Here is a 23033-nt window from a genome sequence, read left to right on the forward strand (position 1 = left end):
TGAAAGGTGTGGGTCCAGTTTCAGTCTTCTACAGGTTGCCAGCCAGTTCACCCAGCACCATTTGTTAAATAGGGAATCTTTTGCCCACTAGCACTGCCTTTTAATCTCCATTCCCAGCTGGCATTCCAAGGCTAGCCTCAGTTTTGGTTTACTGATCTCCACCCTGACAATCACTGGGATGACTTAGTATGGACCCCTATAACTGGCCCTGCCTTAAGGAGTCAAAGTCTCTATGACTTTGGTCTATGAGAGAGTAGAGAGGTACATGGTGAAGGTGTCCCTACAGCCCCACAGATGTGGAGCTGGGCAGATAATGAACAGTTGGAGATGACATCCAATAGTGTGCTGGGTCCTGCTGTATTTCTCATCAGTTCTTTTCCAAGCCACCTCCAGGGTTACTTGTGTAATGAAATCATTTCATATCAGCTGACACCACTCGGTATTAATGCCTATCACTCTGTTATACACCACATATTCTCTGGGTAAATATGACTCTTTACTACCTCAAGGTGGTAAAAGAATCTCTACTATAATTGATTATCTTAAGGTGGAAGACTGAAGTTAGTCCTGTGGCATGAGGATTTATAACTTAATTGCATTCCATTAAAATAGGTTGCTCAAGCAAATTTCCTTTTCTAAAATGAAAAAGTTTTTCTTCAAAACACTTAAGACTGTTTTTTATACAGAACTTAAAGAACATATGATCACCACAACAAGTGCAGTCCCTTGGGCTAATTATCTCAATCACAACATTCATTTAACAATTATTTGAATTCTGGATACCTGTTGAAACAGCAGAGGTGTTTACCTTCAGAACACAAAGCAGCACTGTGGTCAGAATGACACAAAGCCGTGGAGGATCCCATCACAGCCCCATGACTTCATGCAATTCTGAGACGCTGACATCACTCCATATTTTGCCCGTGGTTTATTTAAAAAGACTAAGGAGCACAGCAGCGCCTTCTGTCCTCCACTGGTAAACGGGGTGATACAGGAGCTCTCTCCACATTCTCTTGCCAAGCAAAGCCAAAGCATAGTCCCCATGTTTCACAGTCCCCTTAGAAAGGGCAACACAATTTCCTTATGAGAAAAAATATTTTAGGAGAACCCTCAAAGTAGCAAGTTTTCTTTAATTAATGTCACCACTAAAGGTGGCAGCATTTAACATCAGGGAGTTTTCACTTATTTAACTACCCCATGATTCATATACCACAAAGAGCAAGTTAACTTCAAAGGATGTAAATGATAAAAATATGCAAAACACTCTTTTCTTGAACTTTATGGGAGAAGTTATTTGATTGTGAAATGCATAAAATGGTCAATTTATGTTCAAAGCAGATGCACGGAAAGAAAATCCTGGCCCACTCAGACACCTTTCTGAGTAGGACATAGAGAGATCACAGGGTCTCTTCTGAATCTCTAGAAGGAAAAGATTAGATAAAATAGTCACTACATCCTTCCAAATGAAAACATGTAGAGCTTTACCAATTGTCAAGGTTCATAGCCATTATTATCTCTTTTTACACAACCATGCACCCCCCCCAAGTATCTGCAGATTTACTTACCTAAGAGAACTGAGAAAAACACTTGATTTTCAGCAAGTTCATTTTAACATATAATTAGCATATGTGCCTTACTCTTACTAGGACATACAGTGACAGGACGATTAGCTAGAAGGGGAAAGAAGACAACCATGTTCTTAGAAAGCAAGAACTTGTGAGAAGTGACTTTAACTCCCCAGCCCAGCTTAAGGAATGGATTAGATAGTACATACTGCTCAGAAAGCTGTGGCAAATGGCATTTTCCCATATGCCAATTTTGCTATTTCTATACTTCTTTTCTTAGATAAAATTTGTTTTTGAAAGCAAAAATAACTCTTAATTCTAATTGGCTAAGTATTGTCTTCTTGATTGTTTAGAAGAGATTTAAAAGTTTGAAAAAGAAAGTTGATATGCTTTCTAGCAGATAATGAAGAGCTCCCTTTTCAAAGCCATCATTCTGTAATTTTAATGCAGACCAATTAATATCTGAAATAAAGTTGACTAATGAAGAGGCTTGAACCAGATTTTCCCTCTAATTTTTCTTTTTATTTTTGGCAACTTTACATGAATCACTAAATAATATTGGATTCACTCTCTATATAGCTGGTAAAATAAAAGGATTTAAAGTTTCCTTTTTTATCGGCTCAGTGCCTGTAGCTCAGCAGCTAGGGCGCCAGCCACATACACAGGAGCTGGTGCATTAGAATCCAGCCCAGGCCTGCCAAACAATGACAACTGCAATCAAAAAATAGCTGGGCATTGTGGCAAGTGCTTCTTCAGAGATGGAGGCAAGACAATCGCTTAAGCCCAAGAGTTTGAGGTTGCTGTGAGCTGTGACGTCACAGTACTCTACCACGGGTGATATAATGAGACTCTGTCTCAAAAATAAAAAGTTTCCTTTTTATCAATGAAGGCACCATAAGAATATCAGACTTGAATAGTTAGCTGGACACTTTTACTATGACTTGGTCTTTTTATAGAAAATAGAAAGGGAAGAATCAAGTCTACTAAGATATGAGAACTGGAGGAGTCTGGCTATGTAAAACAGATGTACAGCAGGACAGGTCAAAGTCTTCCGAGGATGAAACCTTTACATGTTTGGGGAGAGACAGGGAAGCATCTGTGGACACACGGAGTACACCGCAGCAGGGCTAGATAAACAAAACATGCAGGAGAAGGCAGGTTAATTGCAGAGGTTGTGTGTCACTTTTAAATAAATAACATTATAATCTTGGGCATTAAAAAATGATAGGGTTGCTAATCCCGATATTGAATGACTCACCACTCAACAGTCAATAGGTTATAAATTACAACCCTGCCAAGGAATAGCTTCTATGTTCAAAGATTCGATGTTTCTAATTCTTTTACAACAAAGTCTGACCCACCTAAGCACTCACTATACTTTTTCTTAAAAAGTGAATCTTAAAAAAATAAATAAATAGGCTCGGCGCCTGTGGCTCAAGTGGCTAAGGCACCAGCCACATACACCTAAGGTGGCGGGTTCGAATCCCCAGCCCGGGCCCGCCAAACAGCAATGATGGCTGCAACCAAAAAATGGCCGGGCGTTGTGGCGGGCGCCTGTAGTCCCAGCTACTTGGGAGGCTGAGGCAGGAGACTCGCTTGAGCCCAGGAGTTGGAGGTTGCTGTGAGCTGTGATGCCACGGCACTCTACCCAGGGTTATAGCTTGAGGTTCCACCTCAAAAACAAAAATAAATAAATAAATAAATAAATAAAAATAAAAAAGTGAATCTTATTAAAGGACATAGTTAGAAGCATCCCATCGCCCACTCTCCAAATCTGCTAGCTCCTGATCTAAGTTACCTCCCTAATAGAGGCCTGGTCCCCCTGAGACCACAGCGGTAGATGAAAGTTAGAAAGTAAATGAAGCCTCTTAGGCCAATGCTGAAGGCAGAAAGGGGTAGAAAAGTCCAGAATCCAGAGGACTCAGGAGTCAGTATAGATCATCGGCAGTACAGCAGTGTCAAAAACCAGATGTTGTAGTCCTGGTCTGCAAGCAAGGTTCAGATCCAGTGCAAGGCTTACAGAACAGCTATGCTGAAATGTGGCAGCTGCTACACAAAACAGCTTGGAACCTGCTCTCACTGGGGTTACTGCCTCCAAAATCTCATCAGAACCCATAATCACATCTCATTAGCTAACCTGTTCTATATTGCTGAAGGAGAAAACTTTAATAACACTTAGAAATTAAAGAATTTTTGTGAGGCTAGGTTGTAAGAAAAAGTACAAATATTACTCTAATCCATATTTTCCAAATGATTCCCTCCAACTTAAGATATCTCTAATTTTTTAAATTTCTCCTTCGCAAAGTTAATAAACACAATTTCTAAGAAAATGTTCCATTCTTACAATAGTACCAATTCCCTCTCTCCAAGCCACATGCTCACAAATAAGGGTTTAAGTCATCTCCCTTATCCACTATCCTTGTAGTCCTGGCACAGAGACTGAATAAAAAAGTTCTAGTCTTTCTGTCCCCACAAACCCATGCCGTCCATTTCTATGAAGACTTGATCAGAGACACTAGGTACTGAACAATCAACAGCCTTTTTCTTTTCTTTCATTCTTTTCTTTTTTTAAGCTTGGTGAGCTGTCTCCACCAACATGGTCATGCTTTATTAAGTTGGGTACAGATGAACAGACTTCTAATTTCTCATCCCTAGATAAGGCAGCCGATAGATACAGTTGGTTTCAGAGGGTGTAGAGAGGATCTGTTAGGAAGGTTTAAATGGCTGAGATGAGAGGATTGTTTCTGCAACCTGAACTCTCTCTGAACTAGGACGGGATTCAAGGCTGAAATTCAATTCAGGGCATGACCTCTTGACAAGGTAATCCACTGAATTTAAGTTATTTAGCACGGTAATAACTAAGAAGCAGCGGTTAACTTTGCCTTCTGTATTCTTTGCTTGATTCTCTTCCCACTAAAAAGAACTCTGAGCAAGGAAGATCAGAAACAAACTCATTTAAAATGGCTGTACCATACCACTCCGACCCCTGACTAAATAACTCAACCGGCTCTAAAGTGGGAAGCAAATAGCAATGAAAACAGCAGAAAGAGCCTTTTGCTACATCGCAAAGGCAGCCCACTGACATTCTCTGAGGCGAGCAGCCCCACAAAAAGGAACTCTCAACGTGAACGAGAGCTTCCTGCTGCCAATCAATGGGGCACTCCTGGATGGACAGTGAGTGAATGCCATTTATTAACTGGGTTGCATTAAAACTGGCAGCTCCGTGTGTGAACAGCAGCCCATTGTATTTTCTGGGAGAGCTCAGGGAGTAGCCTGCCCTTTTGTGGCACAAGGAAACTTCAGTTGGCATGTGTGTCACACAACATCTCCCACTTTGGAACTACTGGTACATAAAGCAAATAAAGGATTAGAAGCCACCCAGGTGAAGGAGATTAAGGACTTAACGGGCAGATGGGGGAGAAGAGCATCATCTGGACATCCTTCATCTTTTATTATAAGGGAAAGATCCCCAGTGAGCCCAGCAGAAAGAACAAACTCAGATGCACAAAACTTAACAATTTTGTTGACACAAGAAGAAACTTTTTAAAAAAATGAGTTTGTCTGCCAAAACATGATTACCTTTCATAACAAATAAATCTCCACCTAGCAGAAAGAGAACTAAGTCACAAAAATGTGCCCCCCTCCCAAATAGATCATCTAAAAATACTGCACATCATGACTTTAAGAGTTTAGTTTGAACAGATGGAGCCTGAATCACAGCAGTGTGTGGACAGCTAGCAAATGCTGTATTAAGGCCCACCTTTGATCTGCTGAGCTCAGTCAGAATGACTTTTTAGAATTTTCACTGCCATCACACTTCTCTGCTGATTAGCTTCTTCTGAGAGGTCCATAAGAATTAAAGCATCATTATAAACAGATATATCTCCTGACTTGGGTTTGGAAACTTCTCAGTAATGGGGTCCAACCTATGCAAGATGATCTACCTTTCCTCCTCATTTCAAAGCCCTCCACTCAGCCTGGCCCAGTGAGGCTGTCCCTTGAACAGCATGACCCTTCACATCTCCAAACTGAGGCTGCTATCTGTGCCTCCTTACTCAGAAGCCTAAACTGCCTTTTACACTTAGCTTTACGTACCCTAAGTTTTATGCCTACACACTAGCTGAATTATTATCTGATTACAGAGTTATGTGTCTCTGCCTTCTTGGAGGTCCTTATAGGGAATTTTGTTTTCTTTCATCCCTTTTCTCCTCATCACAAGGGTCATGGCCAACACCCAACAACAAAACTCAGGATAACAAGAGAAAAGCATGATGAACGTTTTTTATCATGGTTTTACATGACCTAAGAGAGACAGCCTTCAGAATGCAGTCGCAGAAATACAGGGAAAACTACCCATGTTTATGCTTGGGTTCAATTAAGTACGGACAGCCATGCTGTAATATGAATGGACAAAAAAGGCCTGATCTCACGCTAGTAGACTGAGTAGAAACCCAGCCAAGGCCCCTCTGTTCAGATGCTCTGCAGCCTCCCCTGCTATTCCTTCCTCCTTAGCTATAGTCAAACTAGGTAGTGAGAGAATTTCTTTATGGCCAGTGCTTACACAGAAAGTTTTAGTAATAATTTTGAGCATCATGGCTGTCTGGGAGGAGAAGAGGGTTTTGATGTTTATGACCTGCCAAGGGGAAAGGTTTCTATAGAAACCCGCCGTAGTTTCTGGGGCTAGCTGGCCTTTGGGGAGAATGACAGGTGGGAGACTAGAGGATGAAGTGGGGCAGAGAGGCTGTTTCTGAGGACTACGTTTTAGGAATCATTCTCTAAGGCCCAGCAACCCATTTGGTCATTTAATTAGATTATACTATCAGGCTGCCAATATGGGTATTTTATCTTCCTCAGAAGACTTCTTCCCCTATTGTTTTATTAGGACATTTTCAAACATATACTGAATTCTAGGCGAGTGTATAACCAAACTGTACCTAACCATCAACTTACATCAGAAATAATCAACACATGGGCAACTGCCGTGATGCCCTTTATACTTCCTAAAGAAAAACATGAACTTGTTTTCATATTTCTTGTTTGTTTGTTTTCTCTTTGAGCCAAGAGTAGTGCTAAGCAGTTAATAACAACTCACCATTCGGTTTTGGAAATGAAGTGAAATCCAGTTCACCAAAACTCTGTCTCTCAAGTCCTCCGCTGACTTCACCTTATCAAGTTTTGGACAGACAACCCACAAAACTATTCAGTGTTTTTAAAGAAATATCAACCAATAAAAAACAACTCTCCTGAGAAACTGTATGGATGTGAAATGATTATAATCTTGCTCTTGTGCCATCACTGAATATTTAATCTGCAAGCCAAATTTTCTTGTGTCACCACTCCAGAAAATCTAGTGGGCAACACGCAGCCTGGCACAGCAGAAAGAGGGAGATTTCACAGGAGAGCAGAGATCCAGCTGGGTTCTCACTGGCAATACGACCTGAAGCCAGTCACGTCCCCCCTCTCATCCGGATCTCTAAAGTAAAAGTGCTTTTAATTTCCCAGGGACTTCACAATGCTATTATAAAGATGAGTTGTTTTTAATTTGCCCAATTGCTGTCTAATATACAAAGCACCATATACTGTCTTCATAACACACCCAGACCCCTTTCAAAGAAGACATTTAATCCATTTAGGATCAAAAATGATAAAACGATCTGACATTGTATGTGTATATATATATTTACATATATATTTAAAAAACAAGTGAAATGGTAAGTTAACGTAAGACAGGCACGATCACGGACGGTGCTGTTACGCAAACACTTCAGGTAGCAGCGGGAATAAAGTTGGGTCTTAAAGGATCAATAGAACTTGCACAGAAGAGAGGAAGAAAGAAAAGGATTTTAGGAGAAGAATCAAAAGGATTTCATCGTGTGAAATTTACCCCCCAAAACATGCCCAAGAAGTCCACGGAAGAAAGAGCAGTTTGACTAAAACAGAGGGTCTCTGTAAAATAAATAAATAAATGGTAGAAAGTCTGCAGCAGACACCTGAGGCAAAATTATGAAAGGCCTTAAATAAAAACTGAGCACTTTGACTTTAAAGGAAACATTAGCAAAGTCAGCAAATTAGCCTCCAAAGAAAAGCAACTGCCTTCTAGTCGAGTTGAAGGCAATGGAAAATAGGAAACTGTTAGCGTTATCAAGACAGGGCACAGTCAATACTGTGAACAGTGAAGGAGCAGCAAAAAGACTAAAGTTTACATAATTTGAAGATGAGACCAAGAATGAGTAAACAGGATCCCTTGATAAAAATCTTTTGAAAGCACTGAAGCTCTTTGTTTGGCTTGGAAGCTGCATGTTACTGGAATCTCCCCGGCTCATCTTGGACAAAGTAAACTTTGACCGCTATGCCTGTCTCTGTCTCCTTAATGCAAACCTCCGTCCAGATTTAGGGCTTTGTGTTCTGTCTGCAAGGCACGCCTAGTTCCTTTCCTCATTCAGATCCATAGGTGAAAGTCACTCAAATAGTCCTTCCTAGACCACCTGATCTAACGTGGCTTCTGCGACTTCAGCTCTTATATTTTTCTGTTTTAACTATCTGTTGAGCACTTAACTACATTCTGATTTTTTTTACCACTTATTTATTTGTTGTTGTTGTTTTTTTTCTTTCTTTCTCCCTCTGACCCCTAAAGTAGAATTCCTGGAAAAACAGGAACATGGAGACTTACTCAGCACTACCTATCCTAGCTCCCAGAAGGGTGCCTGGCATGGATTAGATTGCTCAATAAATACTAACAAAATGGGAAAATAAAAGCGTCAGTCACAGCAATCCTGCAAAAGGAAAGTCATGCTGCTGTTGTCCTAGGATCTACTCGGAGGCTCCCGTCTTCTTAAGGCTTGGATATTCCACTTGTCTTAAATGCTGATTCCCAAATCTTTCCAATTCTGTTTCTCTTACTTTGCTAGTTCTGTTATTCTTAAGAGCCTTAAATAGACCACTTTAAAGGCGGCTTTCATTTTCTCCTTCAAACCTAGTAAAACAGTAGACAAGCGACCATCCCATACTGTGGGACCTGAAACTCGAAGAGTCCCACAACACAGTCACACAAAAAGCCAGGAAGTCATGTCAGAATAGACCTGAACACAGGTCAAAAGGCAACTAATCCAAACCTTTATCAGTATCAACTAATCCAAACCTTTTCAGTATACAGAATGGACTCTACTTTGCTCTCAACCACCATAAGAAAAGAGAGACATTCTACTTCTAATTCTCAGGCCACATGTCACAATGCCTAACATAACATATATGCTGGATGATTATTTTATTATGGGTTTATTGTTCTGTTTGCAGTGAGACCCACCCAATCCCACTACTAAAATAAGAGAGAGGAGGAGAAAGGAAAGGAAAAGAAAAAGAAAAGGAAAAAAAACAGCAGCCAAAACAAAATCCATACTGGTACTTAAGGGGCTAAACTGACTTCATCCATTTGTAAGCCTTACATTCCTTAAGTTCCCGGCCAAGCCAAAAGTGTCTTTTAATAAATATTAACCTAGAGAACTAGCGTATTGGCCTCCAAGCATTAGACTTGTGCTGGTGTTGCAAAATACCAAGATCCAAAGATATTAGGTTTTAACCAAGCTCTGTTCTCTAGGTGCTAGAAATTTTTTATCCTTTATTATGTTATTGAATTATTACTTGGTATAAGTTTATGATGATAGGCCTTATTTTTAAACATGAGAATTGACTTACTGCTTCCAGAAGGTGAGAAAAATGATTTTTTAAAAGATCACTCAAAGAATATTAAGAATCTAATTTTCATCAGGGAATTCTAGTGGTATGTGCAATAGTTATTTATAACTAAAGGAAGAAATAACATGTAGCAGCTAATTTGATAATGATAGTTTTAAGCACACCTTTTGAAAACCAAGATAGCTAAAATTAACCAAAAATTGTCCCCTGGGTTATACGAGTGCAATTTCCAGTGTCCAAAGTTTGCTTTCCTTTATATTCCAATTTGGGTTACTAATAACAGAATAGTTATTCTACATAATATTATCTAAAAAACTGTAAAATTGAAACAGACTAAAAATATTTCTGACATTTTCCTTGTTTCCTTTCTACTATACTCTCTCAAATGAAAAACTTAAACTAAAATAGTTAATTGTATCCTTTTATTTTTGCCTCATATTCTAAGAACTGAAACTGAAATCACCCCAACATAAAAGTTAAATTTTGGATAAAAACATGCCATTCACTTTTATTTTTCCCTTCCTAGAACCAAAATTTATTCACATGCTACATACAGACAAAAATGAAGAAAAATCAGTCTTTAAAATGAAAATGGACAAAGAGATCACCCAGAAATTTAAGTTGTACAGAAAATGGAAAGCACTACAAAAACCAGACCAATTTTAATTGACTATCAAAGTCAGGAGACAGAATAATTTAAGAAGGAATTAGTTTTAAATTGTTACCTAGATTTTTCCACATAAGTTATGAAATGATAGAGCGTTGACAGAAACACCATTAAGCTGATTAGAAGGACATGGTTCTCCCATTTCTTATATTTGGCTACATGTTTTTTTATCTTACTACATGAAGATCTGCCTAATAAATATATGCTAAATAATTAATAAAGAGGTATGCAAAACAAGGAATCACAAGTGTATTAATTCAGATTCAGATTCAGCACACTGAAGCAAATGTAAGTTGAGTAAATAAGCAAAGAACCAGTATCTCTTCCATTACTCTTTGTGGCATCTGTCCTCCCCATGCCCCTTGCATAAAACAAATTCCTAAGGGATAAAAAGTCATAAACTGGACAAATAGTGCCTATCTCTCCTTAGTACTCATTATTTTATTTTTCAATCAATTATTAAGAGGGAATTGAATTAATTTCATGCAAATATTTCTCAAAAGAAATAGTGAAGGGCCACTATGGCATAAAAACCGTTCCCCCACATAAAAACAGGTAGGATTGACCAGAATGACAAGAGAACTGGTCATAAACTTACAGGAACTACCGTGTTAACTAGCAGGGCTCTTTAGTTTATTGGTTTACATTTATTTACACAACCTCACGTTTCATCAGTGAATCAGTGCAGTCTGAAGTCAAAGTAGCACCTCTTGGGGATGGGATACAACTATTAGAGGGACTTTACCTTACCAATGCAATCAGTGTAACCTGGTTCTTCGTACCCTCAATGAATTCCCAACAACAAAAAGAAGAGGGAAAAAAATAATAAAGCCAAATTAGTGAAGGCATTTTGTAATAAAAGCAAATCGCCATCAGGGACCAAGGAGAAATCGTCCTCAAAGGGTCCTAAGTTTTAGGAAAACAATGACTCTAACAACAGGGGAGTCATTTCAAACCCATCTGCGGTGCTTTTACTGCAACAAAGAGAACTGTGATGATTAAAATGCAGCAGCAAAGGCTGCTTTGTGTAAAAATGAGCCACAATGGCCAGGTTAGGCAGTTCCTATTGCTGTAACCAAAATAAGCCTATCTAGCTGTGGCTAACTACAGAAGTCACTAACAGGGTTAAAGTCCAAAGATTAAATAAATTTAATCCATGCACGAAAGTGAGCAACATTTCCTTAGCATGTGATCAAGTATTACAACAAATTAAAGATGACATACAGGAAAGGATCCCACCTGGTGCCCTACACAGGGTAAACACTCATCAGATCATCTCTCTCTGTTCCCCCATTATGTATTGATCCACTGCCATGTGGCTCTACGTACATTTTCAGGTATCTTAAGTTTATCTTCTCTCTCCAACTAGACCCCCAAATATAAACTGTTTCATGCCTAAGTAGACGTGTAATCATAATTCTTCCATAGGCCTGTAGTCTTGTGTGAGCTACCCACACTGTGTCGAGAGACGAGACTCCTTCCACACTGGCCTCTGTCACCCTGTTTGTCAAGTTTCTCCTTCATCACAGTTACGGGACGGCCACAGAGGCGCCAGGAATCACGTTCTCATGCAACAACATGTCTTTCTCTTCATTATCAGGGAAGAGCATCTTTCCCAGGAGTCTCCTGGCAGACTTTCCGTCATAACTAATTGACCAGAATTCTGAAATATGGCCAGGCCACCTTCATCTGCACAGGAACTTGTAAAAGCAAGTAAGGTAAGAGGGAGTCTCGTCAATTGGAGGAAAGAGAGGAGAAGCACTAACTGAATAGACAACTCACAGGATCTACAATGCTGCAATGCAAGATAATGAACCAGAGGCACGTATAATATTTAAAATGAAGACGTTACCTCTACAGCACAGAGCGAGGAAAAAAATCTTGCTGCCCTCCTTTCCAAAGCCAGCCCCTCTATGGATGAATGGGGCTGTCAATAACTGTAGTTCCAAGAACTATGACAGTTCTATGGCATGAACCATGAACTATGAACAGAACTATGGCATCCCCTCTCCCTCACTCTGTGTGTGGATGTTTCTTGTCTGACACGGGCCACTGTATCTGAAGATCAGACTTCTAGAGGCTCTTTATTCAAGTAAACGATCCCTTGGTTTAAGCCCCAATCTTCTTAGATCCAAAGCCAGCAGAATCTCTGGAGTGTAACAATCTTTCTCTTGCTAACCTGGCAGTATAGTACATGTTAACATAACCATTTAAAAGGGAAACAAAAACAGAAAACCTCATGCCTGTCCAGTTCTTACAATTTTTTTTTCAAACTAATGGAAAACATGAAGATGAAAATGAATTGCAAAAGTTCAGTATTTGTTTCGTGGTGAATTACAGGGGAAATGCACCTTCCGCTATATTCTTGCTTTCCAATTTCTCGCCAAACCCCTGTAGTTTTCATCACGCATCATTTTTGTGATTAATGATGTGCACCCAGTTAATGGAAAACAGCAGATTAGGTTTCCACTAATAGTTTTGCAAGTTACATACGTCGGCCTGCCTCATTTAGTGACAACCTTACTGTTCAATAAGAAAGTAATGGATTTAATCCCACAGCAGAACTTAGTTTTATGCATAGAAGACAGGTCAGACTTCCAGAGTGGAAAAAATGACACTTTTAGTGGTATGTGCTCCTCAGCTGAAATTTAACACTAAGGTGCTACCTCAGACAGATTTTTCTCCTGTTTATTTCTATTTAGCAATCAGCTTAAAAATCTGCAATGCTTACTTGAGGCCTACAAAAATATGTGGAGCAGCACCCTGCAACCATGGTACATAAAACAAATGTAATATGATAATCTCTATAATTAGTATCCTAAGCCTAAAAGACGTTATTCAGAAGACATACGTGAGAATCAGTTAGTTCCTTATATATTAGTGTATCACTGTAATGTTCATGTCAAAAACAAAATTTGCATTTGCTAGCTCTGTTTGTGTACAGAAAGTGTTGGCTCTAAATAGCTGTGATCTAGGAAAAAATATACAGTACAGTGGAAAGCATACTAATCCAGGAACAAAAGAATCAAGAAGCAAGAATTCTAGCCCATTTCTGCTTCAAATTACGTAGAAAACAAATCTAACCATCTTTTGTTTTGCCTTCCCCACCACCTTTTCTATTTACCTCTCAAGTCATTTAACAATCGCTAATGTGTTTCAAGTTATTCCTGTGTATACCTCACATTTCCCATCTGGCTTCGGCTCCTTAAGAGCAGAGCACACATCTGATTTCCATTTTTATCTCCTACGGTGCAAAGTTAGACTGTGAGCTTCCTAAGAAGGGGGACTTTGTCTGCAGATCTCCAGGGATTAGTATGGTGTGACCTCAAAGTACATGTCTAATCGATGTGTTAATAAATGAAAAACCTACACAAGGATAGTATGCTCTCAAGATAAAAGAAAATGGGGGCACTGTTTAAGAGCCACGTCAAATTAACTAATACCAACAAACCAAGGAATGATCCAAAAATCTCAAAAGAAGAAAGAAGGCAGAAAATACAAACGAATAATGACTAGCCAATCTCTAAAGTGAACCAGGATGATATCACTGCTCTGACAAAAAATAAAACTTGAAAAAAAAATTAAACTAAATCTGCCCGTGGCTCCTACCCAACCCTTACTAAAGTTTCAAATCACTATGCCTTTGTGATTTTCCCTGGAAAGTTTTTATCCACTACATTAGTGGTTTTCAACTGGTGTGTGCCAGGAGAGAACTTAGGTGTGCTATGAAAATTTTTCAAGATTAAATTATTTTCAAAAGACATTCAAAGCACAGTAATTATATATTTTTTTACCTTTTTTTTAATGTCAACATAATGGAAGTGTGCTGTGGAAGTTTAACTATAGATTCAACTGCGTCATGAGATAGAAAAGGTTGAATAACACTGATCAACTTATTGATCATCCCCCATCAATTGTCAAGACAGGATTTAAATACCTGCCCTTCCATGAAGCCTCCCTTGATTCTTCCTGGATATAAGAGTAATCTTTCTATGCTCTAAGCTTCCACAAGAATTTATCTGTGTTTCTCTACTAATATATACCACTTAAATTGAGTGATTTACTCCAGAGCACCCTACAAACAAAAATAAAAATAAAACAAAATAACTACAGTTTATAAAAGTAGAGGGCATGAGATTTTAAAACCAATAAACAACAACACTGACCTTTGTAAGCTATTCTTTTTAATAGGTATTTTTCATATATGTATACCACTTAATACAATGTATCACAATCTTCAATATAGTAAAATTTAGACTGTACAGAGTTTCTAAGCAAGTAGTACTTAAACATTTGCATTTAGGCATAATTTCCCCCTTGAAGAATAATAAATGTGTGCCTATTCTGTTTTAGGGGGGTTGGGGGTTTGTTTTGTTTTGTTCAAAAAAAGAGTTTCTCTGTTGGCCTGGGAACAGTACCCTCATTCCATAGCTGGCTAATTTTTGGCCATAGCTAATTTTTCTATTTTCCGTAGAGACAGGGTCTCGTTTTGCTTAGGCTGGTTTGAACTCCTGAGCTCATGCAATCCATCCACCTCTGCCTCTCAGAATGCCAGGATTCCAGACGTGAGCCACCATGCCTGGCTATTCTGCTAATGTTGAGACAAGTCCTAGATAGAACTTTATCGATAATGCAAAGAATAATTTGTAAGCTGGTGTACCCCTCTTCTAAGATGTGGTAAAGGGCATTGATAGTTCAGGGCATTCTTCTGCTAAAAAGTGGCTGGGACGAGATATACAACATTCTACATGCCCAGCATTCTCACCCACTCACGAGTCGGTCCAGCCTTGAAGAAGCACATTTATCTTCAGAGCAAACAGATCTCCATAAACTATGCCACAAACAAAGGTAAAGTACGAAATACCCAAATGAAACCCAATGGATCGATTCAATGGTTAAGGTTGTCCACAATCTGAAGCTACTTTATTCTACCAAGTCTAAGAAGATGGAAAATTAGATGTTTGACAGGGGCCACAGCTATATTCTTTTATGTTCAAAGCTTTTATGTTGTTGTTTTCCTAAAGACAAGGTTATTTTCTGTAATACTTTTTAATACTTTAGCTAAAAAAATATTTTTAAAATCTTATTTTATATGACATAGTTGTGGAATCTGAACCAATTGCTTGAGCAGGTTTGGTTAGAGAAAAAGATACTTCAACAAATAAATCTGTCTGTATGGACAGCAGGTCTGACACACACCTTCTGTATAGATTGAGACACTATCAGGTAGTTCTTTCCATACCCAAGAATAGAAATCAAGCCTCCAAATGTTCCTAATAGAATCTCAAAACTGGCCTCTGATATCTAGTTACTTAAGTGGTTGAATTTCTTTTTAAGTAAAGAGACTGTCAGCCCCTAAATGACCTACTAAAAATTCTATCATATTTTGCCTGCAAACCAGCACTTACCACAAAATTGACAGATACTTGATTTCAAAAACTGAAAAATGCTATGTAAATAAAGTTTATGTTACAACGGTTGTTTCTAATAAATAATATACAGGTACAACTAAGTATATAATTGATTAAATCAATGAAAACATCAATTGCAACTTATTAAGCACTAAGCCATGAATAAAAGTTACTCTGGTATTTGCTGTCGTTGGTTAAGCTTTGCAAGTTAAGGAAAAACACGTGGTAGCAAAATAATCACTTAAGAAATTACCTACGGCTCAAAAAAAATTTTTTTTAGTTTACTTTTTTTTTATTGTTGGGGATTCATTGAGGGTACACAGAACGAGGTTACAATGATTCCTTTTGTTAGATAAGGACCCTCTTATATTTGTGTACTGCCCCCAAGAGGTGTACCACATCCGTTGACCGTCCACCCCCTCCAACCTCCCCTTCTCAGCTCTCCCCAACCCCATCCCCCACCTTGTACTAACTAGGACCTTCATTGTCCTCATGAGATATTACCCATAGGTTTCATGTATTTGCTCATCTTTTTCTCTAACAAAGCATCTCCAAAAATATCTCCCTGGCCAAGTTGAAACTCACCCAGGCACTTTTTACACTGTTTATTTAAATAACACCACAGACACTTATTATCCTAGGGAGTTTCATCATGCAAAAGGAAACTGAACAAAGAACTATTTGTCCAGTCAAGATACAGTAACTCAGCATTAGAATTACACGGCAGTAATCTGTGTTAGAATGTTAATAACGTCAATGATTCCAAGATAGATCTTTAAAAATAATGAAAAATAATTATATGTATGTCATTTCTTAGTTAAGAGGGAAAAGAAAATTTGTTGCCTATATCAAAATTTACTTCTGTGATCATTTTTAAAGGTACAACTAACAATCCAATTCCTTAAACAACCATCTACACAGGTAGCAAATATCCAACAGCTGAATATGGGTGATTTGACTCCAGAACCCACATTTTTAATGATTTTGCTACATTAATTTAGTACTTGGGGCTTTGCTTTATGGGGGCTGAATCCATTGACAATTTTATTCTGCTGTCAGAGCTTCTTTCCAGAGCTACGTTAAGGTCCTATGACAGTTTCTCGTGAAACCAGTATACTGATAATGCACTGTGAGGGTGACACAGGGATGGCAGCCATCGACCCACTATGGTCAGAGTTGAGCCCACCGACGTTGCAGCCAGAGCTTCAGCATTAGTCTCACACACACCTCTCCTTACCTACCTTCCCCTTAGGCAGCCCTCCTGAAGCTGTGGACCCTGAAAAAGCAGATGGCCACCCCAGACTGAAGAGGAACACCCTTATTTGGGAATAATGGAGACAGCCAGTACCTAATGAAAACCCACGGAAATCTCAACAGACACAGAACCCCACACTGAACCTTACCTGGGGAACCAGCACTATGAAGTAAGATACGAAAGTAACTCAAGAGAAGACAAAGCAATTACATTAAGACACTGCTTTTTGTCCTCTTCAGACAGAAGATGTATTTAATTTTTAAAAAGCAGAAACAAAACTATGATTAGTTTGTATGCTGCTTACTTACTGTAATGAAATATACTTTTACAAATATGATTCTCGTTAAGCTATATAATAAGCTACAAATAGGAAGTCCTTTATAAGTTAAATCTAAAGGTATAACAAGTGAGGTATAAGGTATAAGAAATGAGCTTCTGAAGTAAGGAATTTCAGTTTCCAGGTACTGAACCTCATAGTGAGGGTTACTGAGTAACCCTCTGAATAACCCTCCAAAGTCATCAATGGCCTTTTGTTGTTGTCATTGCTGTTGCTGTTGTTAAACAATATAAGCTCAGAAGCTCAGTCAGACATGAGTTCAGACACTGTTCATTGTCTGGTGTAATCATGATCACACAATTTTATTTCTAGAAAATAAAATTCAAATATATTGTGTCTTTTTTAATATGCCATTTAAATGACAAAAATACTTAATCATATAATTATAATAATTAATCAATTAAAATAATAAAAATGCCTCCCTTAAGGTAACATTCTTCATGAAATACTATCTCATGTTTATTTTCCAAACGTTACTTCCAAGAATTTAGTAAACCAGTTTAGTCTGAAATTACAGTCAATTTACAAAGACTGTTACCTCCTAAACAAAGCCACAGAGAGGTAATTGCCAATAAATAGCTCTTCGCCAACCAACCAACCAATTTGGAACTTAAATGTACTCCTTTTTTAGTATGTGGAAACACACTCTCTCTTTTGAAGGTTTTTTTGCCAATATGTCTAAACACTTCCTCAACAGCAAGGGTGGAGTAGGGCAAGAGAGACAATCCCTCACTACGCTTTACCTGTATGCAGCACACACACAGCGAGACCCAGTGACATCAAAGCACACACCAAAGCACAGATGATTACCTGGTACTCATTGGGCCAAAAGGTGCTCACTGCTAGCTCAGCCCGAAGCCAATCTCTACCCGTGAATCCAGTCACATTCCAAATCGGATTGGCAAGAGGTCCTTTATTCACCCTGACTAGTATGTTCAAGGTGCCAGGATTCAGCCCCTTCTGGCTGTATAACAGGTAACTGAAATCAATGCAGTGGGTGTCATTCTCCTTCATCGTAGGCAACTGAAGTCTGGCTTTTTCTCCAGGGTCATGATCTGAAGAGTCCACTATCATATAGGAACCTGAAATGACATTAGGAATAATAATGCTAAATACACATAATCAGAAGGATACGTATAATAATAAAAATGTACCAATCCACTCTGATCGGTCTTTAAGAATATAGCCAGAGAAAAGTATTAATCAAGCAGGTGTATTATTGAACTCAGTAAGAGACACTGTTCAAAGAACACAATGTATATTAACTCATTCCATTTAAACAACATGTTGTTATACTTATTTTGTAAATTAGTAACTTATTCAAAGTCATATAACAAACTAGCAAATGCCTGTATCAAATCCAGAGCTCACTCTGAAAAATTTCTAGACCTGAGTAAAAAGAAGTCTTTTAATATAAATCAGAGAAACAAACAAAAACAATAACTTTTTTGCCTTGTTTACATAGACGATGCACCTTGTTTATTTTTCTCCTATACAGAATATTGTGGCAGGGAGATAGGTTAGGAGTGCAGGCAATAGAATAAGCCTAAAATCATCATTTATATAAGTTGTGTGACTGTTCACAATGTACTAATCACTTTGAAACTCATTCAGAGAATAATGATACTTTGTAGTACTAATGTGAGAGCTAAAATTTAAAACTTCTGAGTAGAGAATTGTGCGCACAGTAGATTTACCCATCTGGAGGCTTACCCACTCAGTGGTTAGCTAATCGCCACTTCTATTAGCCAAACTCTGCAGCAGACCTATACTCTGCTAAGGCTTCAAGAAATCCAGTTGAAATTACTAATCGACTTCACTTCCTTTCATTTAATAAATATTGGTAATCTATCGTGGAGAGGCACAGCGCATAGCACTCATACACAAACTTGACATTGCAAGCAAAGATTATGTAATGACTAAGCACAAAAGTGGGACTTGACCACCGGGCTGCTAATATGAATCCAAGTGCCTCTGCAATACAATAAGCAGCTGTTCTCAGGTCACTGTGGATTTTGACAAACACATATCACAAAAATGTAAATATCACACATCAGATAGAACACAAATTTAATCGTAAAGTATCTTTTTTCTAGGATATAATTTTAACCAAAATATATTAGGTGCAGTGTTACAGAACCCAGTATTACAAGGGCTACACACGCTACCGTCTCTTCCTAACAATATGCAGAATTAATCAATCCTCTGTATTCCCTCCTGAAAATTTGTACGCATGACACATTAAGTAATCAACAACTATGGGTCTACCTAGTTCAATTAACCCCCAATAACAGAGTCATAGCTTTAACTACTTAAGAAACCAATTTTCAAATCTGACCAATTCCCACTGAATGGTACCCTATGGGTAGGAGCTTTTGTGAAGATTTCATATAACAAGTGTCCAAATATAGAGTAAGCACACTCCAGTGACAGGGACTAATACCATTGTTCACTACATTTTCCCACTTATCATCTCTTACAAGCTGGAATTATTTTTATTTTCCTTCCTGATTTTCACAGACAACACCTTAGTAGAATAAATTGTCCATGCACATTTTTTGGAGACATTATACCATTTCTGAAACAGGATATCCTGGATTCCAACCTAATTTACAGAAGCGTGATGTTTCTATTCTTGGTTCTATCCATATTCTGCCATCGGTGGCAGATGTAACAAGATGTCTTTGAGACTGACCACTGCATAGCACACCAATTCTTACTTTTAAGTAGGACCTAAGATCTTGGATAAGGTAATCAGCACTGTTGGGCCTCAGCTTCTTCATTAACCTGTGCCCTATTTTGCCACTACTCCAGCTTTTCAGTGGCATATTATGGTAGTAGTATATTTAAATTATTTTTACAGGTCTGCATCAATCATGACTTATGAATGTCAATTTTATAGTAATGATCTACAAAATGATTTACTGGCTAATTATCATTTTCTTCTGTTATAGAATAAACCTGGAGTAAAATGTGCTTTCAGTCACATTTTAATTACATAGCATGATATTTACCATGAAGATCATTTCGTGATTTTCAGCCTGTTGCACTTTTAAGCTATAATAATTTTCTTATTAAAGAAATGAGATAGGTAAATTGGTAGGCATTACCGATATGATCATTAGGAAAACAAAAGTCATGAAGTGAAAGCTTGACTAAATCATTTTAGAGTTTCAAGAAAGGTAAATAATGAAATTAGTGCTGATGTCTACATGGACTGGTCCTATTAAATGGTCTTCTTTCAATGCAGTCCATCACTATACTACCTGAGTGCTCTGGAATTATGATGCATTTAGGGCACAGTCCCCCAAAAGAGGCACTGAAATCAAAAAGCCACCTGAGTCCTTCTGCCTACTGCCTTGAGAGTGTGGCAATTTATCCCATAGGCACCATGGAGGCAGCTGCCCGTGTGACACAGGATTCCCCTTCATCATCCCAGACGCAGGAACACTGTGCTGTTCTGATCAACTTCTAAAAATGACTTCTACAGTCTCCCAGAATAACCAGCTCCCAATCCTAACAGCAGGACAATTCTACAATACGTGCTTCCCTCATCCTTTAAAATTTAAGCTTATTTATTATTGTTGTATTACTAGCTAACTAATCCCTCAGGTTACTAATAAGAGTTTGGCCGTCTCGAGGCTTAATACTGAAATATCTGTGTTCACAGCCATACAATGTATTAACTTTTAATTAATACAGTTTCTTTAATATAACCTTACAAATATTTCTTATAGTCTCTGTAGCAGCAGAGTTCTCAAATATGTCAGTCAAGGTAGAGGAAAAAACTTATGTGCTTTTATTATTGTTTATAGAAAGTGCAACCTGTCTGGAAAGCATTTTGGCAGTAAGACTAAAAAGCTTAAAGCAACACATATTCTCTGATCTGCCAATTTCATGTCTGCAAATGTGTACCAGATAAACAGTCATATATACATCCACGATATAGCTAAAAATGATGCCCATGTCATCATCAGACTTTAAAATAGCGAATAACAAGGTATTTCAAATGTCCAATAATAAGTAATTTATAAAATTCTAGTAAGGCACGTTGATGATTAATTATGCAGTCATTAAGAGAATATGTTATTTAAAAATATTTTGTGAAAGATATTCACAATATGGTTAAGTAAAATATGGAGGTTATAAAATATTATGCCCATTTGTAGAAATACGTATTGATGTTAAATATTAATATATATTTGTGTAAATATATATTCACACATACATACACATAAGTTTATATATAGGACTGGAAAAAACAAAGACTATATAGCAAAATGTAATGGTATAATCTTGGGAGGAATCTAATTATCTTCTGTTTTCTATTTTTGCTACGTACATTTTCCCAAATCCTCTACAGTGAGAGGCATTAGATTTATTTATTTAGATTTTTATTTATTTAAAAGGAGATTATATGAATACTACCTTACGTGAAGAACATCAAATGATGATTAGCAGTAAATAAACTCAGGTTTGGGGGCTTTCAAAATAAGTCCGTTTTTCAGTCTCCACACTATCATCATCTTAGCATTCAAAAAGACACAACACAAAAATCAGTTGTTTCTTATCTCAATTCATTTAAAAGGAGACAGAGAATACCGAGACTAAATTGTACTTTTTAGTAAAAGTCATGGCCAAAGAAACTAAGTCTCATATTCATAAACATCACCACCATAAAAGCCTAATATCTAGAGGAATAAGTAATATACCATGGATTTTATGTATTAAGGAACTTTTTAAGTTACACTTCTATGAATAGGGTATTAACACAGAAAACAGAATTAATAGCAAAGAAAATAGCAAGTGATAAATAGATTTCCGTACTTTCAAATTCCTTTGTGTATGTGTGTTTGTATACCTTAATACGGTAACATAACATTTGTATTGTCAGTCAAAATCCTATAAACTGAAAAAGAAATTCCAGCTTCTCTGCTCAGTGCTCACAGCCTCCTATGATCTTGCTCCAAAGCACTTCAGCCATTTTGCCTCTCACGTCTCTTCACAAACCACCTCCTCTCATATCTGACAAACTCCTCACAATTTTCTCCAAATGCCAAGGCAATTTTCTTTTCCTCACTGGCTCACAGCTTTTGAATGTTTGATTCTAGCCCCTAATTACACATTGCTTTTTAATAAATGTTAAATAATTTAAATGGAAATAATATATTTTCCTCAGAAAGGCAATAATGTTCTCTTAGAAAGCACCCGTCTTCCTCAGTGTCCAATCATAAGACAGAAGGCATGTGGTAAACTTAACAGTGAAAGTATAATATAAAGATTTACTACCTATAAAAAGGTAGAAATTTAAAGTGACAAGGAGAGCCCTAAAGAATAACCTGAGCACCCAAGGAAAAAACCAAACGTGGAGAGGGTAGGGATGTTGCTGAGAACTGGGTTTCTTAAGCAAGGGGTGGCGGTAGTTCACTGGATGATGAGTTTGCTGGTCCTCAGCAGAGCTGATCCACAGTAGCTGGAGAAGCAGGAAACGTCGCACAGCAGCAGGTAGCGTGAGGTCAGGGCATCCTGCCATTAGGCCAGGTCTGGGGCTGCATGCTCTCTGGGAGGCGATGTGGGGTGTTTGCAGAGAGCACTGCCAACTATGCAGCAAGGGCAAGAACCACCAAAAACACAGAAGAACAATGTAACCAATAATAGAAGCTCCTTCCTTCCAAAATGTCCCTCCAGTGCCCTCTACTGACAAAGTTTACTACGGTGCTAGCTGTAAAGAAGAAACGTGTAAGGGTTAAGCACCAATACAACAGAGCAGGTAATGAAGGGTAAACTTGGAACTCCGAGGTAATAAATTGATAACTGACACACCATCTAATAAGGACGTTGTAAAGAGCAGAAGTCCCATAAACACTTATTAGTTGATTAAATGGATGAATGATTGAATGGGAAACAAAGAGAATGTTTTTTAGAATTTAAGAACATTATATAGTATAATAACATCAGGCAGTACTAGCTCTACCTATATGTAGAAATAATTACCAGGAAACATCAAAACAAACAAATTTTTTTAATGCAATTGGTTTATGCTACTTTCAGACATAATGATTCAATGGAAGAGTATCATATTTGTTCTTTTTTTTTTTTTTTTTTT

At 37.9% G+C, this 23033-nt stretch overlaps 1 protein-coding gene across 2 annotated transcripts in view; it reads right to left on the minus strand.

Moving 5' to 3' along the window:
- Window positions 1-23033, minus strand: part of PTPRK (protein tyrosine phosphatase, receptor type K) — a 548103-nt gene that overhangs the window by 337714 nt on the left and 187356 nt on the right. For both annotated transcript variants that reach the window (XM_003781656.3, XM_012806133.1), the window contains exon 3: window positions 17738-18009. In XM_003781656.3, coding sequence (XP_003781704.1) covers window positions 17738-18009 — 272 coding nt within the window. The remainder of the gene's footprint in view (window positions 1-17737; window positions 18010-23033) is intronic.

This window comes from Otolemur garnettii, unplaced genomic scaffold, assembly GCF_000181295.1.
Source record: "Otolemur garnettii isolate 467f Iridium unplaced genomic scaffold, OtoGar3 scaffold00002, whole genome shotgun sequence".
Classification (NCBI taxonomy): domain Eukaryota; kingdom Metazoa; phylum Chordata; class Mammalia; order Primates; family Galagidae; genus Otolemur; species Otolemur garnettii.